The following is a 23,734-nucleotide window of genomic DNA, read 5'->3' on the forward strand; positions in this document are numbered from 1 at the left end:
TTCTATTTTCATGACGATTGGAAATAAAGAATTTTTTGGTAATAATTCTTAAATAAAAAAGGAAGCTTCTTAACCGTATTAATGATATCGGTAAGATACACATTGATAAACTTTCTTCTAAGAGCCTTTCTGACCATGTTTCTTGGAGACTAGAAACACTTTTTTTAATTCTTTTTCCAAAAGCATTTTTTTATTTGTTGTGTCTACCTAGTGAAAAAAATACTTCTAAAGAGCATCATAAATAATTTTTGTGCTCTTGGGAAGAATCTATAAATTTCTTCTTTTTTCAGAAAAGAAACATAAAATTAATTGTTTCAAGAGAAAAATAACTTAATTTGAAGAATCTATAAATTTCTTCTTTTTCTAGAAAAGAAACATAAAATTAATTGTTTCAAGAGAAAAATAACTTATCCTTAATTTGAAGAATCTATAAATTTCTTCTTTTTCCAGAAAAGAAACATAAAATTAATTATTTCAAGAGAAAAATTACTTATCCTTAATTTGAATTTTATTAAAATATTCTCCATTAATTTAATACATATATCTCTCTATTAAATACAATGTTTTTTCGTTTAATTTTTTCCATGTCTTTCCTTTAAATCTTTTTTTCTTCCTATCTGTGTTGAAATAGTCCACCAACTATAAATATAAATTACTTAATTTCTCCTTTTTATCTACCACCCTTTTCCTCTACAAATACGAGAGCTGAAATCATGTAACTTCTAATGAGGCTCAAAATATTACTATTTTGTATAATGGATAGTTCCGCATTTGTTTGTGCCATGGAAGCAGACAATTAAGAAATTAATTTTATCAGGCTAAAGTGGTCAATTACCACTTCGTATGACCGTAATAGTTATTGTAGTTTCTTTCTGCCCCTCAAAACCTTATTAGTGGCCTACTGCTTTAGTATGTTGTAATTGTTGATGCATATTATTCTGCTTGCACGTATAGTGAAAGAACTTTGTACTCGCACTATCAGATGATCAAGCAAAGTATTTGGAACATCAAGGAAGTTATTAATGATTTCTTACTTAGACAAATACATGCGGTGACAAGATTAAAATACTTAGCATAGTAGTAAAATGTGTTTTTCAGTCTCTTGGAAATTTCTAAATATGGAAATTGAATGACAAAATTAAACAATATATGAGAAATACTATATTAGGACCTCCTTAAAGAAGCAAATGGCATACTTCAACTTGGTAAGTGATAGGTTCCTATCTTTAGAAGGATCTTTGAAAAATGTAATTTCTTTGTTAGCTAATTTTTCTTTTGTAAGCTTTAGAATGAGCTTTGTGTATGCTACTTCTTCCTATAGATTGCTTGTAACAATCTATCTTTTGTACACTTAAGGCAAATTTTCTATGTCTTCCCTCTAGTAATGTTAAGTTTTTTATTTTTCAAAATATAACATGGCAGGAGTGTCACTATCCAACCCACTGGGCCGTGCGAACACCTACTCTAACACCTAAGTAGGAGAACCGTTAACCCCTTAAAACAAAAAGACATGCGAAAGTTTAACAGGGAACAATCATAAGCCAAAAGAGTTATCGAAATTAATCGCTTTAAATAAATTTACAATTTCAAGCCTTATTACAAGAATCATCTAACACCCCTAAGGATACTAGTCTCAAATAGGTACAAGAGCTCCTACAGAGATAAGGTGTAAATAAAACAAAATAAATGACACAGCTACAACCATAAGAAAAGGAGGGTAGAAGCTGCTGGAGAATCGCTTGCGTCTTCACCTAAGAAATATCACTGATCCTGCAACCAGACTATGCTAAGTGACATAGCAACAGTAGTATCATACAAACAACATGTATTGGTAGGCATCATTGGTCAACCTAATACCCACCGTATAATAAATAAGAAACAACAGGAGGAAACATAAACAACAAGGAATTACACCACCGACCTCGATTAACTCACAATACTTCCTCCCACAACTTTTGTAATAATTCACTCCCCTAGGAGCTATTGGTCCGTTGCGAACTCCAAATCAGGACTCTAGATATACTTTCTATAATATAGGTAAGTCCTATGAAACTACATCACTACTAAGTCTACCGTTCTAGTCTTATACACTCACAAGGCCATATGATAACACCCTGCCCCTAACTTGTTCCCACTAGTAAACAAGACCTTACCAACCAGTCTAGATTAGCTACTTCCTCCCTACACAAAAACCGATCACCCCACAATTACAACTCTTAGCCAATTCTGACCCTTACTTGCCAACTACACTCTGCTACCACCTGGAGTTTATACTCTAAGTAGCCGACTCCCAACTTAACAGTACAATCTCCACCCTTACCTTATCTCCATGGAAGACTACCGGCATTACAACCTGCTCACCCAAATTACATACTCGTACCTCCAGATGGTACCTTACTTCCTCCTAATCCTACACTCAAATCCATCACCGAACGGGTAGGATTGTTTACGGTAATATCAATACCTCAACCTCTATACATGTAAGCACACTATTCCATAGAATGACAAATAACAACTGGCTCTCTCATGGGACTAGCAACACACACACTATACTAGAATAAAGGCCTATGGCAACGGTTCTAAAACCATTGCAATAGATTGGAAACCCGTTGCAATAGGCCTACGACAACGATTTTGGAACCGTTTCATCTGATTGCGTTGCAATAGGTCTATGGCAACGATTTTGTGCAACAGTTGCATAACCGTTGCTATAGTTGTATCTATTACGACGGATGTATAGTTGTTGCCATAGGACAATCTATAACAACAGTTATTTAGCCAAATGTAACGGTTCTAAAGTGTTGTAATAGCATTTCATGGAACAATTGTTGAGGCTAGTGCAACGGTTGGTTTGCTATTGCAATGACCAAATGACATATTGTAACGCTAATCAACATCTACGGTTCAATATAGCAGATCATTTTAATTTGATTTTAATAATTATTTATCTATATAATAAAATATAATGCAACAAAATTTATTTAAACTATGAAAGGAATTTATTTTTGATCCAAAAAACACATAATATTAAAAACAACAGTTAAAGCAGAATTACAATTAAAGCAACCAACAACTAGCTCCTCCAACTAGTCTATACAAATCCTCTTACATAGTTCTTCTATTTATATAGTTCTTCTATCCATAACTTATCTTTACAATTTATTTTCTATTAAGAATGTCAAAATAATTATACTTGCATCTCCATTTTTCCTTGCTCGTTGATCACCTGTGGTCGAGGCACTTTCTGATTCCACAATGTATATTTATGGCCATCCAAGTAGGAATCTGCACAACCAATAAGTTTATTCAATGAAGTATGTATTCATCACTAGAAATTTTACAAACACAAATTGAATTCCTAACCTTAATTGAATAGGGTAAACAATTAACTCAAAAGTTCAAACAACATGGGAAATAAACTGGCACTCTATCTAGTTGATCCATACTCTTAAAAATGAATTTTCCCACAAGCACATTCATTAACTAGTTCATAACTTCACCAAGTGTACCATTCTTGTAGGCTTGTTTTATACTCAACAGAACCTTACGAGAAGCCAGATATGCACAGAGAAATATTGCACCGACTTAAATAACTGAGTGTCACTCATCAAATGTAACAGATTCGATGAATGACTAATCCAACTCTCTAAACTAAGTTGTTGAAAATAAGGCTGAAATCTTGATTGTACCATAGGAATTACATTCTATACTACTGAATACCGAATCATATACATACTAAGAAATGAAATACAATACCAAGACCCAAAAATTTATGAAGATTTCAAGACAAACAAAAATGGCTATTCTGAAAATTTTCATATAGTTTAACAAGTACTAATAAGATACTTTAATGTTTACATTGAAATATTAAGCACTATGTAACAACCTCTAAAACGTTGTATGTGATATTTCAATTCTCGACGAAAATGATACTGCTTCTGTATTTTGGGCATAACTTTTCATAAAATAGTCCAAATTAGGGGATTCAAATTTCTGAATAACTCCAACGGCATTACAACTTTCATGAGGACTATATCTTAAGATTCAGAGGATACATAAGTCAAATAAATTAATTTTTGCAAGACATGGTGTTGTGACGAAATGGAGTGTTTGTAGAAGAAAAATCATATCTCACGGTAGGATACTCCAAATCGGTTGATTCTTGAACGACATGATATACTTCTAGATCTACAAGTCATATGAATACAATCAAATCCTAATTAGAAAGTTATCTTATTCAAACGCAGCTCCGAAAAAGGGTATTCCATTAAAAGAAGGTTCATCTTACCAACCATGGAAATATCTAGATCCATTTGACATCATCCATGACATCAATAGTCCTCCATTTGACATCATCCATGAGATCACAATCCTCCATTGAATTTTCAAGATCATCCTTTGTAATTATTTTTATTTATTGTTAGGTCTCTTCTCCACATCTATAAATACCCACCTTATTTTCTCATTTTATTCATCAAGCTTTCTCAAGCAACTCTTCTCTCTATAAACTTCTTTACTCATTCTCAAATATAGTTTTAGTTTTTAGTAGTGTAGAAATACTATTCCGGTGATTCTTATACTCCGGGTAGTACACAAAACGCTCCAGCGAGGAGAAAAGGCTAGGAGTTCAAGAGTGGTCATTGAGTCCTTCAATTTAGAGTAAAGCTTCGAATTCCAGGTATGTAAATATATTCATAGCATTGGATTGAGTTCGTCTATGTGCCCAATATTTAAATTCATCGTAATTGAGTTATAGTTGAGTTTTACCCAAATCTTGAATTCTAAATGAATTAATTCTTCTTCTATTGAGTTAGATATATTTATGCATTGAGATTATTATTATTTTTATCTCTCATATTATTGGAATTATTATTCATGGCTACTTTCCCATGAACCCTAATTGATTTGATGTTCATGAATATTTTTACACATATTTTGAGTAAAGATGTTGGCTTTTAATATTCATTGACAAAAAGAGTGATTTGAATTAATACTATATATGTATTTTATTGAGTTTTGAAAGAACAAAAGAATTGAGTTTAAATGAATTTGAGTAAATGATGTTTTGAGCAAGATGTTTTGATGAGATGTAAATAATGTTTTGAAGTGTAATGATTGATGAAGAGGTAATACGATGAGTTTGATGTTTTTCCAATAAGACTAGACGATGATGTTAATATGAGAACATATTTTGGGAGTAGTATTGAGCACCGAGTTGGGTAAGAGTTTAATTGACTCAAACCCCAGAACTATGTAGCTAGCGTAGGATGAAGGCTATACCTCTTAAGTCCCAAAAAGAGGACTTCGATGATTGGATCCAAGATGGTGATGTCCTTTACCCTGGCAAGGTATTGGATGGATGTGGCAACGATATTGCTTTGTTGTATCATCACTAGCTCATAAGTGATGGTTGTCGGTTAGAGAAACTCCCAACTGAGTAAGCATTGCTTATTATTATTATTATTATTTTTAAACTTGCATTACATATTGATGTTGAGATGATGTTGAGTTTTGAGCTGAGTCTTCCTGAGAGGAGGTTTTTGATATCTGTCCTTACTTTCCTGCAATTTTACATACCCGTACATTCCATGTACTGACGTCATTCGACCTGCATCATAAAATGATGCAGATACAGGTGTTAGAGATTCTCAACAGGCGCATCGTTGAAGATCATTACTTTTCAGCTATTTGGTGAGTCCTTCTTGTATTCGGAGAAACTCTTTATCCTTTTATTATTGTTGAGTATTATGTTTATTTTGAGGTAGCCATGGACATGTTATTGGCACCGTCTGATAGTATTAGAAGATTCATACATAGAGTTTGATGATGTAATTGGAGTAGTTCTCCTTTGAAATTACTTCTTTTAAGGATTATTTCTTTCATTTGATGTTGATGATGGCGAGCCCACATAAGTATTCTTATTTTCACTTAAGTCTTCCGCTGATGAACGAATGAGTGATGAGACCAAGTAGTTCTCTCAGAGGTCTGAGATGGTTTTTGAGTGCCGGTCACGCCTAGGATACCCTCTCGGGGAGTGACACACTATGAGTAGCTTAAATAAATATTGTGATCAGAAGTGAAATCTTCCCATTCTTAAACTCTTATTTTTGAGTACTGATCTCATAAATGTATTAAAAAAAATTAACATACTAAATGCAATTAGAATTTTCAGTTTAGCTGCAATTTCTTTATTAACTCCAACTAGTTCCATCAAAAACATTTGCTTTTGGACTAGCCCTCAACAATTAGCATTTAACATTAAAGTGATGCAAATCAACTTAAGGTGAAAAGATTTAGAGTCTCTAAAGACTAGGTAAAGTTGAGATGGAAGATACTGAAGTTGTATTATGATTAAAGTTGTCTTGAACTAGTTTTAGACAACTTATTCTTGGGTTTTAGATGCTAAGTTTGTTGGAAATTTTAGGTGCTTCAGATGATTTTATCTTCTATAAATTTCTTCTCGTTGTTTTTACAGTAGAAAAATGATTTTTTCTTTTTTAATTCTTTTTAAAATGCAGTAACTCCCTGGGTGCTTCTAGTTTTTACAAAAGTTCTTTAGTTCTTAGCTTACTAAGTTTTATCCTTGAGTTCTTACATTTACCTGTCAAAAAAGAGTTTGATCTTTGGGTTGGGTATAAAAAAATACATATATACGATAACTCGTAGCTAGAATCAGATTACTTGGCCAAAAGAGAGGACTATTTAGGGGAAGGTTGTCCAAACTAGTGTGTCCTTCAAAAAATAATATCTAGTTCAAGGTGAATATGATGTCAAGAATATAGATGCACATCAAGTTCCATATATAGCTATGACTCTCGAGCTTAGTATTATCACCTTCATCGAGAACCTCTTTATCAGTGAGTACGAGGAACATGATCCTATCCAGTGCCTGAATCAAACAACAAATAACATAGGTCACAGTTGCGCTTTTGTCATTTGTTTTACCCAGGAAAGATATCACTCAATCTTTTCAGCAACTAAACATTTGATAAATCATATATACATACTATAGAACTCATTCATGAAAAAAGAAGAACTAAACTATAGACTTCATAAGCTCCAACAAGCATCTTCGTAGAACATGACTACATATATTAACTTACAAGGCAACAATTGAAAAATCAGCCACCAACATGCAAGTACAAAAAGGAGAATTTAGTCATTTCGACGTAGATGAACTTATGAGTTAATTTGAGTGTTGGGTGAGAAGAAAAGAAACTTCTTCAAGCTTATTAATGAAGAAAGAGTTTATGTTAAACCAACGAAGGATCCAACAAACAAACATACCACATTTTTAATGGAATTTATTCATAAGCTCATTGTATCTTCATCCTTAAAGTATATTTCACCATACTGTATCCATATATGATATTTTAATTTGTACATGATGCACACATTAAACCTGAAAAGATTTAGCCTAATCTACTAAAATACTACTCCATATTAGATTTCATATAATTCTCATGACAAAATCTCTCAAAAGAAAAAGTTCTAACTTAACAACATCAATTTATGATTTTGTTTCATCTTTACACTCATACAAATAACTCTAGATATCTACAAACACTACATGTTATAGGCTATGTTGCTCAGACTCTTCAAAAATGGCAATGAGTGCGTGACTGATTCTCCAAAAGTAGTGTATTTTTTGAGAATCCAACACGAGTGCGGCATTGAAAGTGAAGAGTCCGCGCAATTTAGGTTATAGGATGCATAAGACTTGCAGGAAAAACATAGAAAACTGATCTCATAACTCATAAAAAATAATAAAAGAAAAGAAAGACAAAAAATTAAACATACCCTATCAACAACAAATTTGTAAACAAAAGTATCCCCTGGCACAATGGGACATTGTGTCACTCATAATTCACCAGCCCACGGTGTTTCGATCTATACTATTAGCTAATTTGATAAAAAATATTAAAGAAAAGTAAAAGAAAATGAAATTGTGTAGAATTATCTTTTTTGTTTTTTGTTTGGATTCTTTACATGTCTAATTCCATGCCAATGAATAACACGATTTTTAGTTAACAAGTTAGTGTGTCGGGACCATAACGAACTAGTTGTAGATCAATAGTGTGTCAGGACCATAACAAACTAGTTATTCAAGTTCATTTCAGATTGGAAACTGATTCAAATGTCAAAAAATTAAGAGAAAACTAAAGATTGAGGTCTGGACGATGCTTGATGATCAGGATCAAACACACAGGAAGTTTCACTCACTAAAGTCCACTAGCCCCACTAATTTCATTACTAAATGTTTGCATCTATTCCAGACTTTGTGACTCCAACTATTTTCATTGCTAGAAGTTTACATCTATTCCTTTTTCAGTAATGATCTTTGTAACCTCTCTATTGATTGATATATTCATTTCACATTATTTTTCATTCGTAAATATCTATAGCTATAGCATTAGCTAATTGACTATGCAATTGAAATAAAATTAGATTAGATCTACATTTATACACAATGATCCATCATAACAAAATCCTCGCACCCTAATGACCAAACTAGTAATACCTGAATAAACATAACTTGTTCAAGCAACCACTAAAAACTCAATTTACATATACCCTTTCTACGAAGAATTACGAATTCAAAATTGAGACTTGCTAAAAGGGTATGAAGAATTTGAATCTGTTGTTGCATCCGAGCTAAATCAGCCGGGGACATACAACTCATCTGCTCTTGGGCCATTCTGATCCATTCAGGATCGAACATTTCGTTGAACATGCTCCGAAATTGGATGAATCTGTAGGCAAAATTCGTTGATTTTTTCATAGGAGAATCCTCCGATTCTTAAAATTATTTGAATCTAATTGAACATACTTTTCAATCAGAAATATATATATATATATATATGTGCAATTATGTATGATAATGATCTGTGTCCCCAAAAAAAGATGAGAGAACGAGCTTTGGGAAGGTGCATTCTTACCAGATATGGCCTTCATCAGACATCGGAGCCTGAGTTCACCAGAGCTTTGGGACAGAGCCTTAGAGATTTGGGTTCATGTCTTTGAAGAAGAGTGGCTTAAGAAATTTTAGAACTATGTAGGGTTTGAGAATATTATAGGAGGGGGCAGTGAAAAGTGTTGTGGTAATTTAATTTTCTTAGAGTACTATTGCCACATAGGTTCTATTGCAACAGATTCAGAAATTGCAACAGATAATTCTACAGCAACGGGTATTTTGCTATTGCAACGATTTTATTTAAGAAGTGTGCCAATAGAGTCAAAAGTCTATTGCAGTAGTAACAACCGTTGCAGTAGATGATCTAATGCAACAGTCGTATAATCGTTGCTGAGAAAACTATTGCTATAGCTCTATTTTCTAGTAGTGACACTTGACCCTCTCATGGGATCCAAACTCAAACTAATGGCGTGCCGGAATGTGACACTTGATCCAATCATATGTCGGAACGTGACAATTAATCTATAATTACAGTTACAATGAGTAGACATGAACCGTCACAATTACCCAACACAGATTCCTTGCACATAATTACATTAAACTATCAGCTCATATGGTCTATTTCATGCTTTTTCATCTCCTTACCCATATACATACGATTTGAGGCAGTTACAAACACATATAACACAATACGGGAAGACAAGACTACCACTTACCCTTAATACATTAGATAGTTCTTACTTACTCAGGTCCACATCAAATTTGACTAGTAAAAATACCCATTTTTCTGCCCATAGCCCGTGCCCAAGAGCCTAACCATGAAACCTCCCATTAATTTCCCTTACACTAAGCAATGGGAACAGATTTAAACTAATCAGAGAAGGAAACCTAGCCTACCTATGTGCCAAGCAGTTGTGGATAGATATCGTGGCTCCAACTAGCTTCCAAACGACAGACGGGTGAAAGTAGGCTTGAATTCCGCCAGTTGGAATCTTTCCTGCACTGAAATCTCCTTCTCCCTCCTTCCAAGCCTAGAGTAGCCTTTTGAGGGTTTCTGGGGTAACCCTCGCCTCTCTCTTGCACTCAGGAAAAAGAGGAAAAAAATAAAAATTGCGACTTAAGTTCTGTCTCACGACCTCCATCTCTGGCGGCAAGAATCCCGCTAGAGCGGCACCGCCGTGGCGGAATTTGTCCTGCTCAGGTGGGATGGTAGGGCCCAGTTGACACGTTTTCCAATAAATTTCTTTCCTAATTAACGACGGTTCGAATCGTTACTGGGGTCAAGCCAAATCCTTTATACATTAGGTTCACAATCTATTGATGATGACTTATATATATATATATATATATATATATATATATATATATACATCATTCCTAATATAGTATAGTCTATGGATGTTTCCACAAAAAAATAAAAAAATATTGAAATTTTAAATTTTGATTTTGCATCTGTTGATGTTAAGTTTTTTTTCTTACACTAGTGATGTGATTTAACCTACTATAGTATAGGCAAGTCGCCCATTTTTATATTTATCGTAAAGAATTTATCTGTAATTAATTTAATGGTGTAAATATTTCTTATATTGATAGTGCATAAACTTAAATTAAACTCATAAGATAAATCAAAGAATTGATCAGATGAGTCATCTCTGATAATATGTAAAGAAATCAAGGGTGAATTTGTAGGTTAGAAATGGGGCAAGTGAATCTGTACATGGTTTCCCCGCAAAAATATTATGTATTTTAATTTTTAAGTTAGTATAATATTATCCTCTGACATTCATACTAACTGGTGCACTTGATTATATGTTGAATTATTTATCTAAAGGACACTTTAATTTGGATCAATTCTCACTTAATACGTTTCTTTCTTCCTTTTTAGTGGTACATCCGTGTTCTTAAAAGCTTAGATTCGCCTTCGAAAGAAATAAATTTTGGACCTAACTCAATTCCCAAAACTAATTTAACAGATGAGAATATTTACCCCAAAAACCACATAAGGACATTGCCAACCCCTTGTAAAACTCTTCAACATGTAAACTCATAAGATAAATCCAAGATTTAGAAGCACCTAGTTTTCCATTTTCATGTTGGCCAAAACAAAAAAAAAAAAAAAAACAAGGTGTTCACACTAGTACAGAGAGAGAGAGAGAGAGAGAGAGTGAAAACAAAAACAAAAAGTTGTTGGGAGTGTGTATGTGTGATTATTGTGGGATAGTAGAAAAGAGGTGAAGAAGAAGTAATAGCGTTGCTAGCTAGCAAATTTTGGAATCTTTTTAGAAGTATTGTTGATAAAATGAAGAAAAAATGCAATGCATGCATGGTGCCAAGCGTATTTCACCTTTGTAACGTCTGCCACGTCCTCTTTTATTGTCTCTTCTCTTCACTTCATTCCTCCATAAAAACACCAACTCTCTTTCTCCATTTCTATCACATTTCATTTTTTCTCACATTTATATCTTCATGGATTACTCTCCACCACTATCACCACTAACATCACCTGAATCAACACCACCAGCATCACCACCTTACTACATTGAAGAACCTAAAACTTTAACTGAACAACAACTTAATGAGTTTAGGGTACGTTTCTATATATATGTGTGCGCGCGCGTACGCTTTCTTAGATGTCATGTTTAATTTATTGTTGTTTGCTTGGTTTAGGAGGCAGCTCTGCACATAATCAATACTCATACTCCTGAAGAAGCCACAAAAATTTTTCTCGAGGTAAAATATATAGTAGTTTAATTTCTTTTTATTTTTGCCTTCTAACTTTGATGTTTATTAATCTATGTATCTTTTGTTTGTATACAACAGCTGAACAAAGTTTAAAGTTAATAAAAAATTGGATCTAGATCTAGGTTTTAAAGTTTATGTGTTTTTAGTGATTTTTTTAAAAGAAAATCTTTATTTTAAGTATCGAAGGGGAATATAAAACCCTTGTTGAGAAGGGTAATAAAGCTAAGCTTAAGCAACTTTCATTTCTGTTCTAATTTGATGAAGAGCTAAGTTTGTTAATTATTAGATTCCCAACAAATAATGTTTTTATTTTTGCCTTCTAACATAGATGTCTGTAAATCTATGTGTCTTTTTTTGTTTGTGTTACTAATATTTAGGGATTTTACACAGGAATATGTAAAAGCTGAACAAAGCCTATAACTAATGAAAAATAATAATTTTGATCTTTATTTTTAGTGACGGCTACAAAAGTGAGGGACGAATCTAGGATTTAAGGTTTATGTGTTTTCAGTGATTTCAATTTTTTTTTTTTAAGAATCTTCATTATAAGTGTCGAAGGGGAATTAAACCCTCATTGAGAAGGGTAATAAAGTTTGAGCAAAGTTCCATTTCTGCAACTAGACCAAGATCTAATTAATAGATTTTTCAATGAAAATACAAGATCTATACAAATATTAATGAGTTTTCAGAAATTCGCACCCGATACCCTAGAGCCATCGGTAGAAAACAACTATGGCCGGTGAAATTCTTTTAGTTGTCTGATTAAAAGTGATAAGATCCCTGAAAACAAGTTTTAAATAAACGGAAAAGATAAATTGGATATAGGGGTGTACATGGACCGGATTGGTTCAGATTTTTTACAAACCAAACCAAATTATTTGTGTCGGATTATTAAATCTATAAACCAAACCAAACCAATAAAAGTCGGGTTTTTTGATATCAATTTTTCTCGGGTTTTTCGGGTTTTTCGGGTTTCTCAGATTTTTCATAGTATCTAATAAAAAGCACAAAGCAGTGCTTCTTAAAAAGAGTTCTAGTACAAAATATCAACATATAAGATGGAGGCAGAACACTATTTGAAGTTTTAACTTTATAATATAACTTTATAATATGGGCTTTTTTTGTATATTATTTAGAGGGAAACTTACATAAATATACAATATTAAGAAAATATTTACCATCTATAGCAATAAAAAAAATTCACCGAACATTTATAATACATTTATAATACAGTTTTAATACATATTGTAGAGAACTATTTATAAAACATATATAATACAAGTTTTATAGATGGATAATACATTTATCGCATACTTTAATAGACTTATAATATATTATGTTAGTATCTTACTACACAAACATAATATATATTTTAAAACACTTATAATACATTTATATTGTATGCATAATTCACTTTTAATACAAATGTAGATTTATCATAGTATTGCTATGTATTGCTATAAATAGTAATAAATAAAAAAATATCGCTAAAATCAGTAATTAATTTTTAAAAAGCACTCAATCAAATAATTTTTTCTTATTTAGATGACCTTCTCAAGTCCAAATCTAAATTTAATAAAGAAAATAAGAATTATGAAAAAAATTTAAAAAATATTTATAAATTACATTTTAATAAATATTTTTATGTATAACATAATTTAAAAGTAGTATATCTATAATCGGGTCGGTTTGGGTTCGGTTTAACTTTTTTTAGTTAAAACCAATCCAACCCTATAATGGTCGGGGTTTTTTCCAAACACCAAATCAAGTCAAACCAAATCACTAGTCAGGTTTTTTTCCGATTTGGTGCGGTTTGTCGGTTTGGTGTGGTTTATCGGTTTGCCCTGTACAGCCCTAATCGGATAAAGCAATTAATGTTGTAACTATAAAGGAGCTGTTTGGTGTGAGGTATAAGATATAATAATTTTAGAATAAAATGTAAGATTATTTTATCATGTGTTTGGTTGGATGTATTAGGTGTTCTTGCATGATTTATCCCATCATTTATACTATAGTGATGAGATAAATTATTCCCATATACGTGATGAAATCACGGAATAATTAATTTTGAAATAATTTATCCCTGACCAAACGACCCTTAAGAGTTCAGATATAATGTTTGATTCCGAAGATTTCTTATTGATTAATCCTATTATTTTTTTCCATCGGCAAATTAAAAGATCACTAATACAGGAACAAAAGGGGCCGGGGAAGTTTTAGCATAAAAACACCAAAGGTTTTTTTTTTTTTTTAGAAAAAAAAATATGATGTGCCGTGTGACTTAATTTCAAGATACTAGCTTGTTTGATCAAATTTCTATAATCGACTTGTTTTGAATTTTTTGAAATTGCTTTTGTGATAAACAGTTCATGTTTGACCAACAAATTTTAAAAATACTTTGAGGAATAACTAGTGCTTGACCAAGTTTTTAAAAGTGTTTCTAAGAAGAAAAACTACTTCTTTAAATTTTTGAAAAACAACTTCTGCTACTTTCTGATGGGGAGCCTTGAAGTAACTGATAAAGTTGTTGCCATGTGACTGAAGTGCAAGGTAAGGTTGCGCACAATAGACTCTTTGTGGTCGGGTCCTTCCCCTTACCCTACGCATAGCGAAAGCTTTAGTGCACGGACTGTCCTTTAACTTCTGCTACTTTCTAGAAGTAATTATTTTCTACCAAAAGCTTGACCAAATACTTTATTTTTCTAAAATAAGGACTATTGAAAAAATAAGCACTTTGACCACCTAAAACTTAGTCAAACTAGTAAAAACGAGTAGTTTATTTATGTGGTTAGTTTAACTTTTAAATTAACCATATGAAATGTTTTTTAGGGAGGTGTATGAAAGCTAATAAGTATGTGGGTAGTGAAACCCTAGGTTTTGGATTAGAGTTTTGATGAACGAAGAATTGTAGTAGAGAGCATTATTTTGATGAATTTTTTGTAGTCTGAATCTGGATTAAGTAAGATTCTAAAATAGTTATCAAACATCGAAGGAAAAGTTTTTAAAAAATACTAATAACCTAGGCTTTGCGAAGAAGATAATCAGAATGTGAAAATTTTATGACATATACATTTAATTTAATTTATTTGGGGTAGGATATCCAATAATCCATTTGATGTTTAGTTAGTTTGTTACTAAAAAGGACAAAATGGCTTGAATAAAATGAATCTTAATTCTTAAGTACGAGTAAATTTAACGAGGACTGCAATGTAATTAGATGAAATAACATGAACCAAAAGTTAAGACAAATAAAAGAAATAAAAATATAAATCGTCCTAGAAATGAACAAGTTAGTACCTACGAGGTTAAAACAAGAGAATTTTTAGTATTTTTTATTTGGCATAAAAATAAATAAAATTTTCAAAGTCAAGAAAGATTGTTACGGAGTAATTTTTTGTAAAAGTTAAGTTATTCTTTTTAATGGGTTTTTAAATTCAAACCCTAACTATTTTATTATTACAAAAAAGTTTGAAAGAAAAGTAAAAGGGTAATATTGTCATTAGATTGACTAATTAACTTTTTACAGGTGCGTCGTTCCTAAAATTTATTTGCGCATTTTAACGCTTAATCTTATTATTGTGTCCTCAATTTAGTGACTTTTCTTTTCTTAAATGAAATTTATGAATGATAATCATTAGTAATTTTCCTTTTTTCATCATATAAAATACCGGTATATATAATACTTTTGTTGTTATTCTTTTATTTAGGTGGTTAGCTCATGCAAAATCTTCTTTTAATTTCTAAAAGCTACATCATCTTTTATTAAATTATTTTTGTTGCTTTGGTGCATAATCATTTATTTTGTTCGGTATTTGTTCTATATTTATCCTTTTTTTTTATCGTGTATTCACTGTAAATATTTATTTTGTCTAATAGGCACAAAACCTTCATTTTTTTGATATTTTTCCCCTCAAATTTTCATCTTTATTTTTGTTGCATGTTAGCCCGAATCTTCATTTGTTTTTGATAAGCTACCTTACCCTTTTTTTGCCCCATCAGTTGTCATTCTTTTTTTAAAAAAAATATCTTTGTATGTTAGTGCAAAATCTTCAATTTTAATTAGTTGAGTACATGTTTTATATTTCTATGTACATTCCATACTTGTTATATATTTATAATCAACAAAATCTAATTATTTTTCGAGTACTTTTCGGTCATTCTGTCGAGTGAAAACATGTCCATTTTATAACCAACAAAATTCCAATGAAAAAGTTTTATAAACAACATAAACGATAATTTTGTTGAGTATTTTCTGGTTATTCTATTATGTGCTTGTTCTATATTTAGTGTGTATTTACTATTTACGTACTGCAAATCTCTGTTTTGTCGCGTACAAGCATGTCATTCTTATAAACGATAAAATTCTAAAGAATTTCTTCTTATAAATGACATGAACGATCGAGTACTTTTCGATCATTCTATCATGTGCTTGTTCTATATTTATCGTGTACTCACTGCAAATTTCTATATTTACAAACAACAAAATAAATGATTTTTTTCCATTGTACTTTATGGTCATTTTATCGAGTACTTTCTAGTCTCATATAAATGAATTTGTTTTATAAGGAGATAAGTGTCAAAAACACATCTAAATTATCCATCTTTTTTGAGTTTCATACCTAAACTCTTGAGAGTGTGAGTTTCATACATAAACTATCACTTCTCAGTTTGAGAAACACACCTCAGTGGTGTGTGTAATACATTCTCTCTACTCTCTCTATTTTTTGAATTTTTTTTGTCACATGGCTAAAAAATTCTATATTGATAAAAATTAAATAAACTATTAATATTAGTTAAAAGTTAAAACTAAAGTATTTCTATTAGTTGAAAAAAATTTTAAAAATTAATTTTTATAAAAAAAGTTTAAAATATTTTTCTCACTCATATGTATATATCTAACTCAAAACGAGAAAAAAATAGGAAGCAGAGGGTTAGGTGTGGCGGGATAAAAAATATTTCAAAAAAAATATATAAAAATAATATCTAAATTATTATTTGTTGGAGGAGGTGGAATATGAAGTAAGAATTTTTTTTAAAAACGTTTATAAAAGAAATTTAGAAAATAAAAATAAAATAATAAAATTTGGGGAGGGGGGAGTATGGTGAGAAAAAGTGGTTGAGTGGAGTAATAAAAATATTTTATATTTTATTTTATATATATTTTTTAGGATGGATAGTAATACCTTAATATTTAATTTTAACTAATTCTAAAAATTTATTTAATTTTTGTCGAGGTATAATATTTTATCTATGTGGAATATGATGTGACAATTTTTTTAAAATGAAAGAGAGAGTGTAACACACACACCATTGTGAGAGTGGAATAAAAGAGAGGTGTGTTACTCAAACTTGTGGGGTCCAGCCCCTCCTTTTCTTATTCAATTATTGCTGCAAGGAAAAAGGAAGCAACAAATGTTGAATTGGAAATTGCTGCCAATGTTGAATGATAAAGTAACACAATTTTGTTGACAAAATTATGAACGGTGAAATGAAAATTTCACATATAAAAGGGCTCTTCAGCTTTTCTCTATACACCAATTCACAGAGAAAAAAATATTTTGAGAGTTGTGAGGATTTCATAGACTATAAAAAAATAGTTTGTGAAGAAAAAAATAAAGTGTGAGCAATATTTTTAGTAAGGTGGGAGATCAAAAGAGTGTTATTCCTTTTGAGTGTGTGATAGTCATTTTTTAGTATTGTACTGGGTACTATCAGTGTAAAATTTCTTACGATAGTGATATCAATTGCTCCTCTTGGCTCATGATTTTTCTCTTATTTGGGTTTGCACGTAAAAATTCTTGGTGTCATTATTTTTTCATTTTATTTATACTATTTTCACCATATATATTTTTTTGTTGGTCCTTTTTTTCCAACACACTAGTATCAGAGCAAGATTTTATCTGAGTATGCTCTGTAGTTGTAGCATAGTCTGAACTTGCATATCAGAAAAGATTTACTTTGATTTGTTATAGTTATAATTTTTTTAGGGGGGGGGGGGGGCGATGGAGGTCAACACTAGTAGAATGGTTACTTTGAATGGTGTTAATTATGCCATTTGGAAGGAGAAAATGGAAGATTTGCTTTATGTCAATAATTTTTATCAACCAATTTTTACCACTGTAAAGCCTGAAAATAAAATAGATGAAGTGTGAAATCTGTTGCATAGACAGATTTGTGAATTTATTAGGCAATGGGTTGATGATAATGTCTTGAACCATATTTCTGGGGAGACACATGACAGTACCCTATGGGAGCATCTTGAAAGTTTGTATGCTCAGAAGATTGGGAATAATAAAATATTCTTAATAAAACAGATGTTAAGTCTAATATATCATGATGGTTCTCCGATGACAGATCACCTGAATAGTTTTCGAAAATCATGAATTAGTTGTCTGCTATAAGCATTAAATTTGACGAAGAAATTCAAGGATTGCTTCTACTTGATTCTCTACCAGAGTCTTGGGAAACATTTAGAACTTCATTGTCAAATTCTGCTTCGGATAGTGTGATCTCTATAGATTCCGCCAAGAGTAGTGTCTTGAACGAAGAGATCAAAAGAAAATCTCAAAGCTCTTCTTCTTTTTCAGATGTCCTTGTAATTGCCTCCAGAGGGAGAAATAAAAACCGTGGTTCTCAGAATAAAGAACATAGCAGAAGCAAATCCAGAGGTAGACTTAGGGATATTATATGCTATCATTGTGACATGAAATGGCACACAAAGAGGTTCTACCAAAAATTGAAGAGGGAGACCAAATACAAAGAGAAAAAAAAAGAAAATGGCAATGAAAATTGCCCAGCCACCGTCTCCACCAAAGATCTTGTCATAGTTCTTGATGCAGATCTGATAAATATTACTTGTGATGATCAATATGGGTTGTAGACACTGGTGTCGCATCTCATGTGACATAAAAGAAGGAATTTTTCTCTTCCTATATTCCTGGTGACTTTGGAACCTTGAGTATGGGTAATGAGACTGTATCTAGGATGGTTGGAGTTGGTACAATCTATTTGGAACTAGTATTGAAGCTAAACTAGTTTTGAACAATGTAAAACATGCATCTGATATTCGTCTGCACCTAATTTTTGTTGGTGTTCTAGATGATGAAGGATATGTTAGTACTAATGGTGGTGGAAAGTGTAAAATCATCAAGGGTTCCTTAGTTATGGCCCGTGAAAACAAACGTCGTGATCTATGCTGGACTACGACCTCTACTTGTGCCAATATGGTGAATTTAGTTGAGAGTGATAACTCATCAACGTTGTGGCACAAGAGGCTTAGCCATATCAATAAGAAATGACTCAATGTTTTGGCCAAGAAGAAATTGTTGTCTGATTTCTAAAGTGCTAAATTAGAAAAGTGTGAGCACTGCTTGGCAGAAAAATAAAACAGGGTCTCCTTTAAATCTAATCCTTCTTTAAGAAAGATAGAGTTTCTTGAGTTGGTGCACTCTGATTTATGGGGTCCAATGAAGGCAAAAACTTTGGATGGTGCACTCTACTTTGCCACTTTCATTGATGACTGCTTAAGAAAGCTTTGAGTCTATGTATTGAAGACTAAAGACCAAGTGTTGGGTGTCTTTAAGCAGTTTCAGGCTTCAGTTTAAAGAGAAGCTAGAAGAAAACTGAAATGTATTCGTACTGATAATGGTGGTGAATATTGTGGACCATTTGATGAATGCTGCAAGCATCAAACTATTAGACACCAGAAGGCTCCTCCTAAGACCCCTCAACTTAATGGGTTGGCTAAGAGGATGAACAAGATCTTTATAGAAAGAGTTAGATGTTTGCTTTTTGAAGCAAAGTTGCCGAACTTCTTTTGGGGTGAGACCTTATTGATCATTGCATATGTTATTAACTTATCTCCTACTGTTGCTTTGTAAAGTGATATTTCAAATAAAGTTTGGTATGGAAAAGATGTTTCTTATGACCACTTAAAAGTATTTGATTGCAAAACCTTTGTACATATGCCAAAAGATGAGAGGTCAAAGTTAGATGCCAATACAAGGCAGTGCATCTTTATTGGATATGACATTGATGAATTTGATTACAAACTATATGATCTAATTGAGAAAAAGCTGGTGAGAAGCCACGATGTCGTCTTCATGGAAAATCAAACCATTGAAGATATTGAAAAAGTAGAGAAGCTAAAATTTTCAAGTTTAGATGGAGTAGTCCATCTTGATCAAGTTCCTCAAAAAAGTGTGAATGTCGTTGGTAGGCTTGATGATCATGGTGATGCTCAGAATCAAGTCTAGTTCAATATGTTGATGCTGATGATAACAATGATGCTGTTATTGATAATACTCTTGCTCATGAAGTTGTGGAAGAAGAAAATAATCCTCTTAGGAGGTTGACAAGACAACGTATTCCCTCATATCGCTATTCACCTAATGAGTATTTTCTACTCACTGACGGAGGTGAACCTGGGTGTTATGAGGAAGCCATGAAAGATGAGCATAAGGATAAATAGTTTGAATCCATGCAAGATGATGAAATCTTTGCATGAGAATCACACTTATGAGTTGGTGAAATTGCCTAAGAGCATGAGAACTTTGAAGAACAAGTGAGTATTCAAAGTTAAAGTTGAAGAGCATAGCTTGAAGATCAGTACAAAGTTAGATTGGTTGTTAAAGGATTTGGTCAAATGAATGGTATTGACTTTGACAAAGTATTTTCTCCTGTTGTGAAAATATCCTCCATTTGTACAGTTCTTGATTTGACTGCTAGTCTTAATTTAGAGATTGAGCAGATGGATGTTAATACAGTTTTTCTTTAAGGTGACCTAGAAAAGGAGATTTATATGGAATAACATGAGGGCTTTAAAGTAAATGGTAGAGAAAATTTTGTATGCACTCAAAAAGAGTTTCTTTGAGCCAAAGCAAGTTCATAAACAGTGGTACAAAAAATTTGAATCTGTTATGGGGGAGCAAAGCTACAAAAAGACTTCTTCAGATCATTGTGTATTTGTACAAAAATTTTCTGAAGATGATTTTATCATCCTCCTTCTATATGTAGATGATATGTTGATTATGGGCAGGAATACTTTCAAGATTGACGAGCTGAAGAAAGAGTTGTGTAAATCTTTTGCTATGAAAGAGTTAGGTTATGCCAAATAAATTTTGGGCATGAGAATTACTCGTCTCAGGGATGAAAGAAAGATTTATCTGTCACAAGAAAAGTACATTGAATGTGTACTAGAGCGCTTCAACATGAAGAATGCTAAGCTTGTTAGCACACCTCTTGCTGGTCATATAAAGTTGAGCAAGAAAATGTGTCCTACAGCTAGGGAGGAAAAGGAGAACATGGCCAAAGTTCCATATTCGTCCGTCGTCGGAAGTCTAATGTATGCAATGGTATGCACTGCAGTTGGTGTTGTCAGCAGGTTTCTCGACAATTCAGAAAAATAGTATTGGGAAGTTGTGAAGTGGATACTCAAGTATCTGAGAGGAAACTCAGATAAATATTTGTGTTTTGGAGGATCAAATCCAATCTTGAAGGGCTATATAGATGCTGATATGGCAGGTGACCTTGATAATAGAAAATTCACTACTGGATATTTGTTTACTTTTTTAGGAGGAGCTATATCATGGCAGTCAAAGTTGCAGAAGTGTGTTGCACTATCTACAACTGAAGCTGAATATATTGTGTCTATTGAAGCTGGCAAGGAGATGATATGGATCAAACAATTTCTTCAAGAGTTTGACTTACATTAGAAGGAGTATGTCGTCTATTGTGATAGTTAAAGTGTAATAGTCTTGAGAAAGAACTCAATGTACTATGCAAGGACTAAATATATGGACGTGAGATATCACTGAATTCGAGAAAAGATAGAAGACAAATCTATAAAGGTAGAAAGATATCTACAAATGAGAATCATGCAGATATGCTGACCAAAATGGTAACAAGGGACAAGTTCGAATTGTGGAAAGAACCTGTCGGCATGAGCTCTCTCTAAGAATATAAAGATACCTCCTTCTAGTGAATGTGACTGGAGGGGGAGATTTTTGGGGTCCAGCCCCTCTTTTTCTTATTCAATTATTGCTGCAAGGAAAAAGGCAGCAGCAAATGTTGAATTGAAAATTGTTGCCAATGTTGAATGAAAAAGTAGCACAAATGAAAATTTCACTTATAAAAGGAGCTCTTCAGGTCCTCATTCTATACCAATTCACAGAGAGAAAAATATTTTGAGAGCTCTAAGGATTTCAAATTTAAAAGAAAATAGTCTGTGAAGAAAAAATAGAGTGTGAGCGATATTTTTAGTAAGATGAGAGATCAAAAGAGTGTTATTTCTTTTGAGTGTGTGGTAGTCATTTTTGAGTATTGTACTTGCTACTACCCAGTGTAAAATTTCTTACGATAGTGATATCAGTTGCTGCTCTTGGCCCGTGGTTTTTCCCTTATTTGGGTTTCCACGTAAAAAAAATTGGTGTGATTATTTTTCCATTTTATTTCTACTATTTTGACCATATATATTTCTTGTGTTAGTCCATTTTTCCCAACAAAACTAAAAAGTGATAGTTTAATATTGAAACTCACACTCCCAATAGTTTAGATATGAAACTCAAAAAAGATAGATAATTTAAGTATGTTTTTGACACTTATCTCTTTTATAAAAGATAATTTTGCCCAAGTACTTTCTCATTATTCTATCACGTGCTTGTTCTATATTTATCGTGCATTCATTACAAATCTCTGTTTCGTCAATTATAAGAATTAATCTTAATTTTTTTAATCTCCAATAGTGCCGAGTACTTGTTCTACATTTATCTGTTCATTTAAATCTATCATATACTCTCTGCAAATCTTTGTTTTCTCAGAGACTAACCTATAAAATCTTCATTTTTATTGGGTACGGTGTGTGTATATATATATATATATAATTTTATTTATTTATTTATTATTATTTTATTATTATTTTTGTCACATGTTCGTGCAATTTTTTAAATTTATAAGGTACTTGATCTGCATTTATTTTTCATCCATTTTATCGTGTACTTACTACAACTCTCTATTTTATCGTTTTTTATCTTATTAGTTGCACAGGTTAATCTTCTCTATGCCTTGGATTTGGGAATTTTAACATAGACATTATATAATATAAGAATAATAATATAGGGTTTATCAATTGAATATCAAAAAGCATTATCAAATTCTCCATCATGCCAATTAATCTACCTTATTAGGTGTGTGACATATAATTTCTTTGCTTCAAATTTTGTCAATTTGCTCAAAGCTTACTTTCAAGTATATTTAGTAAACGTTTAACTTTTATATACTGATAAATACAATTTTAGCAACTCATAAATGCGCGTATGCTTTAAACATTCAATTTTTTATTTTTTTTTATTTTTTTTGTTGTTGTAGGGTCTTATACCTGTGAATGGGGTGGATCCAAGAGCACTTCCCAAGGAGAAGAAGGTCCCTGAAAAAACTGGTGACAAAGTCAAAAATGGGAATTTCTCTGGAACTGTTGACAATATCAAAAAATGAAAGTTAGACTCCTTTAAAATAAAAGTTGTGGTTTGCATCTTTGTATTTGAATTTTATGTTGTTTTGTACTAGTACTTTATCAGACCATGTTTAGTTTCAGTGTTATGACTTATGATGCACCCGCTTTTGTTTTATCAATCTTGTTTTTAGTAATGATCAAGATTATTATCTATGGAATCTAGCTATGTTCTGCTTCTTCCGTTTCAAAAGAATGACCTATTTTACTTTTTAGTCTGTTTAAAAAAAATGATCTTTTTTTCTTTTTGGCAACACTTTAATTTTAGCTTTACACGTGACATGTTTAAAGCCACAAGATTAAAGGGCATTTAGGTACATTTGACGTAACTTTAATTTAGGACCGCAAGATTTAAAAGTCTTTTTACTTTTTTAAACTCCGTGTCAAGTCAAACTAGATCATTCTTTTTGAAACGAAGGGAGTACAAAGTATCTATTTTGATTAATTTAAGATTTCCTTGATAAAATTTTTGTTTGTGATTGTCACTAATATTATTTCCCTAGGATGATTATACTCTTAATTCTTGAATTCCGAATTATAGTTGTACTTGTATCTTGTCCATGCTTGTTTTT

General features: G+C 32.0%; 1 protein-coding gene and 1 long non-coding RNA gene across 2 annotated transcripts; one reads left to right on the plus strand and one right to left on the minus strand.

Annotated features, from left to right (window-relative positions):
- Positions 1-3,034: 3,034 nt before the first annotated feature.
- LOC129904537 (uncharacterized) lies at positions 3,035-9,287 on the minus strand. Its single transcript, XR_008770447.1, has 3 exons — positions 8,940-9,287; positions 6,835-6,889; positions 3,035-3,285 (listed from the first exon to the last, which is right to left on the minus strand). It is a non-coding gene; the product is annotated as an uncharacterized LOC129904537 (long non-coding RNA).
- Positions 9,288-11,224: 1,937 nt separating this feature from the next.
- On the plus strand, positions 11,225-23,146 carry LOC129902342 (uncharacterized). Its single transcript, XM_055977561.1, is given in 5 exon segments — positions 11,225-11,254; positions 11,256-11,279; positions 11,282-11,500; positions 11,582-11,644; positions 23,021-23,146. Coding segments are annotated over 5 exon segments (462 nt in total).
- Positions 23,147-23,734: the final 588 nt, after the last annotated feature.

This window comes from Solanum dulcamara, chromosome 9 (assembly GCF_947179165.1).
Source record: "Solanum dulcamara chromosome 9, daSolDulc1.2, whole genome shotgun sequence".
NCBI lineage: Eukaryota > Viridiplantae > Streptophyta > Magnoliopsida > Solanales > Solanaceae > Solanum > Solanum dulcamara.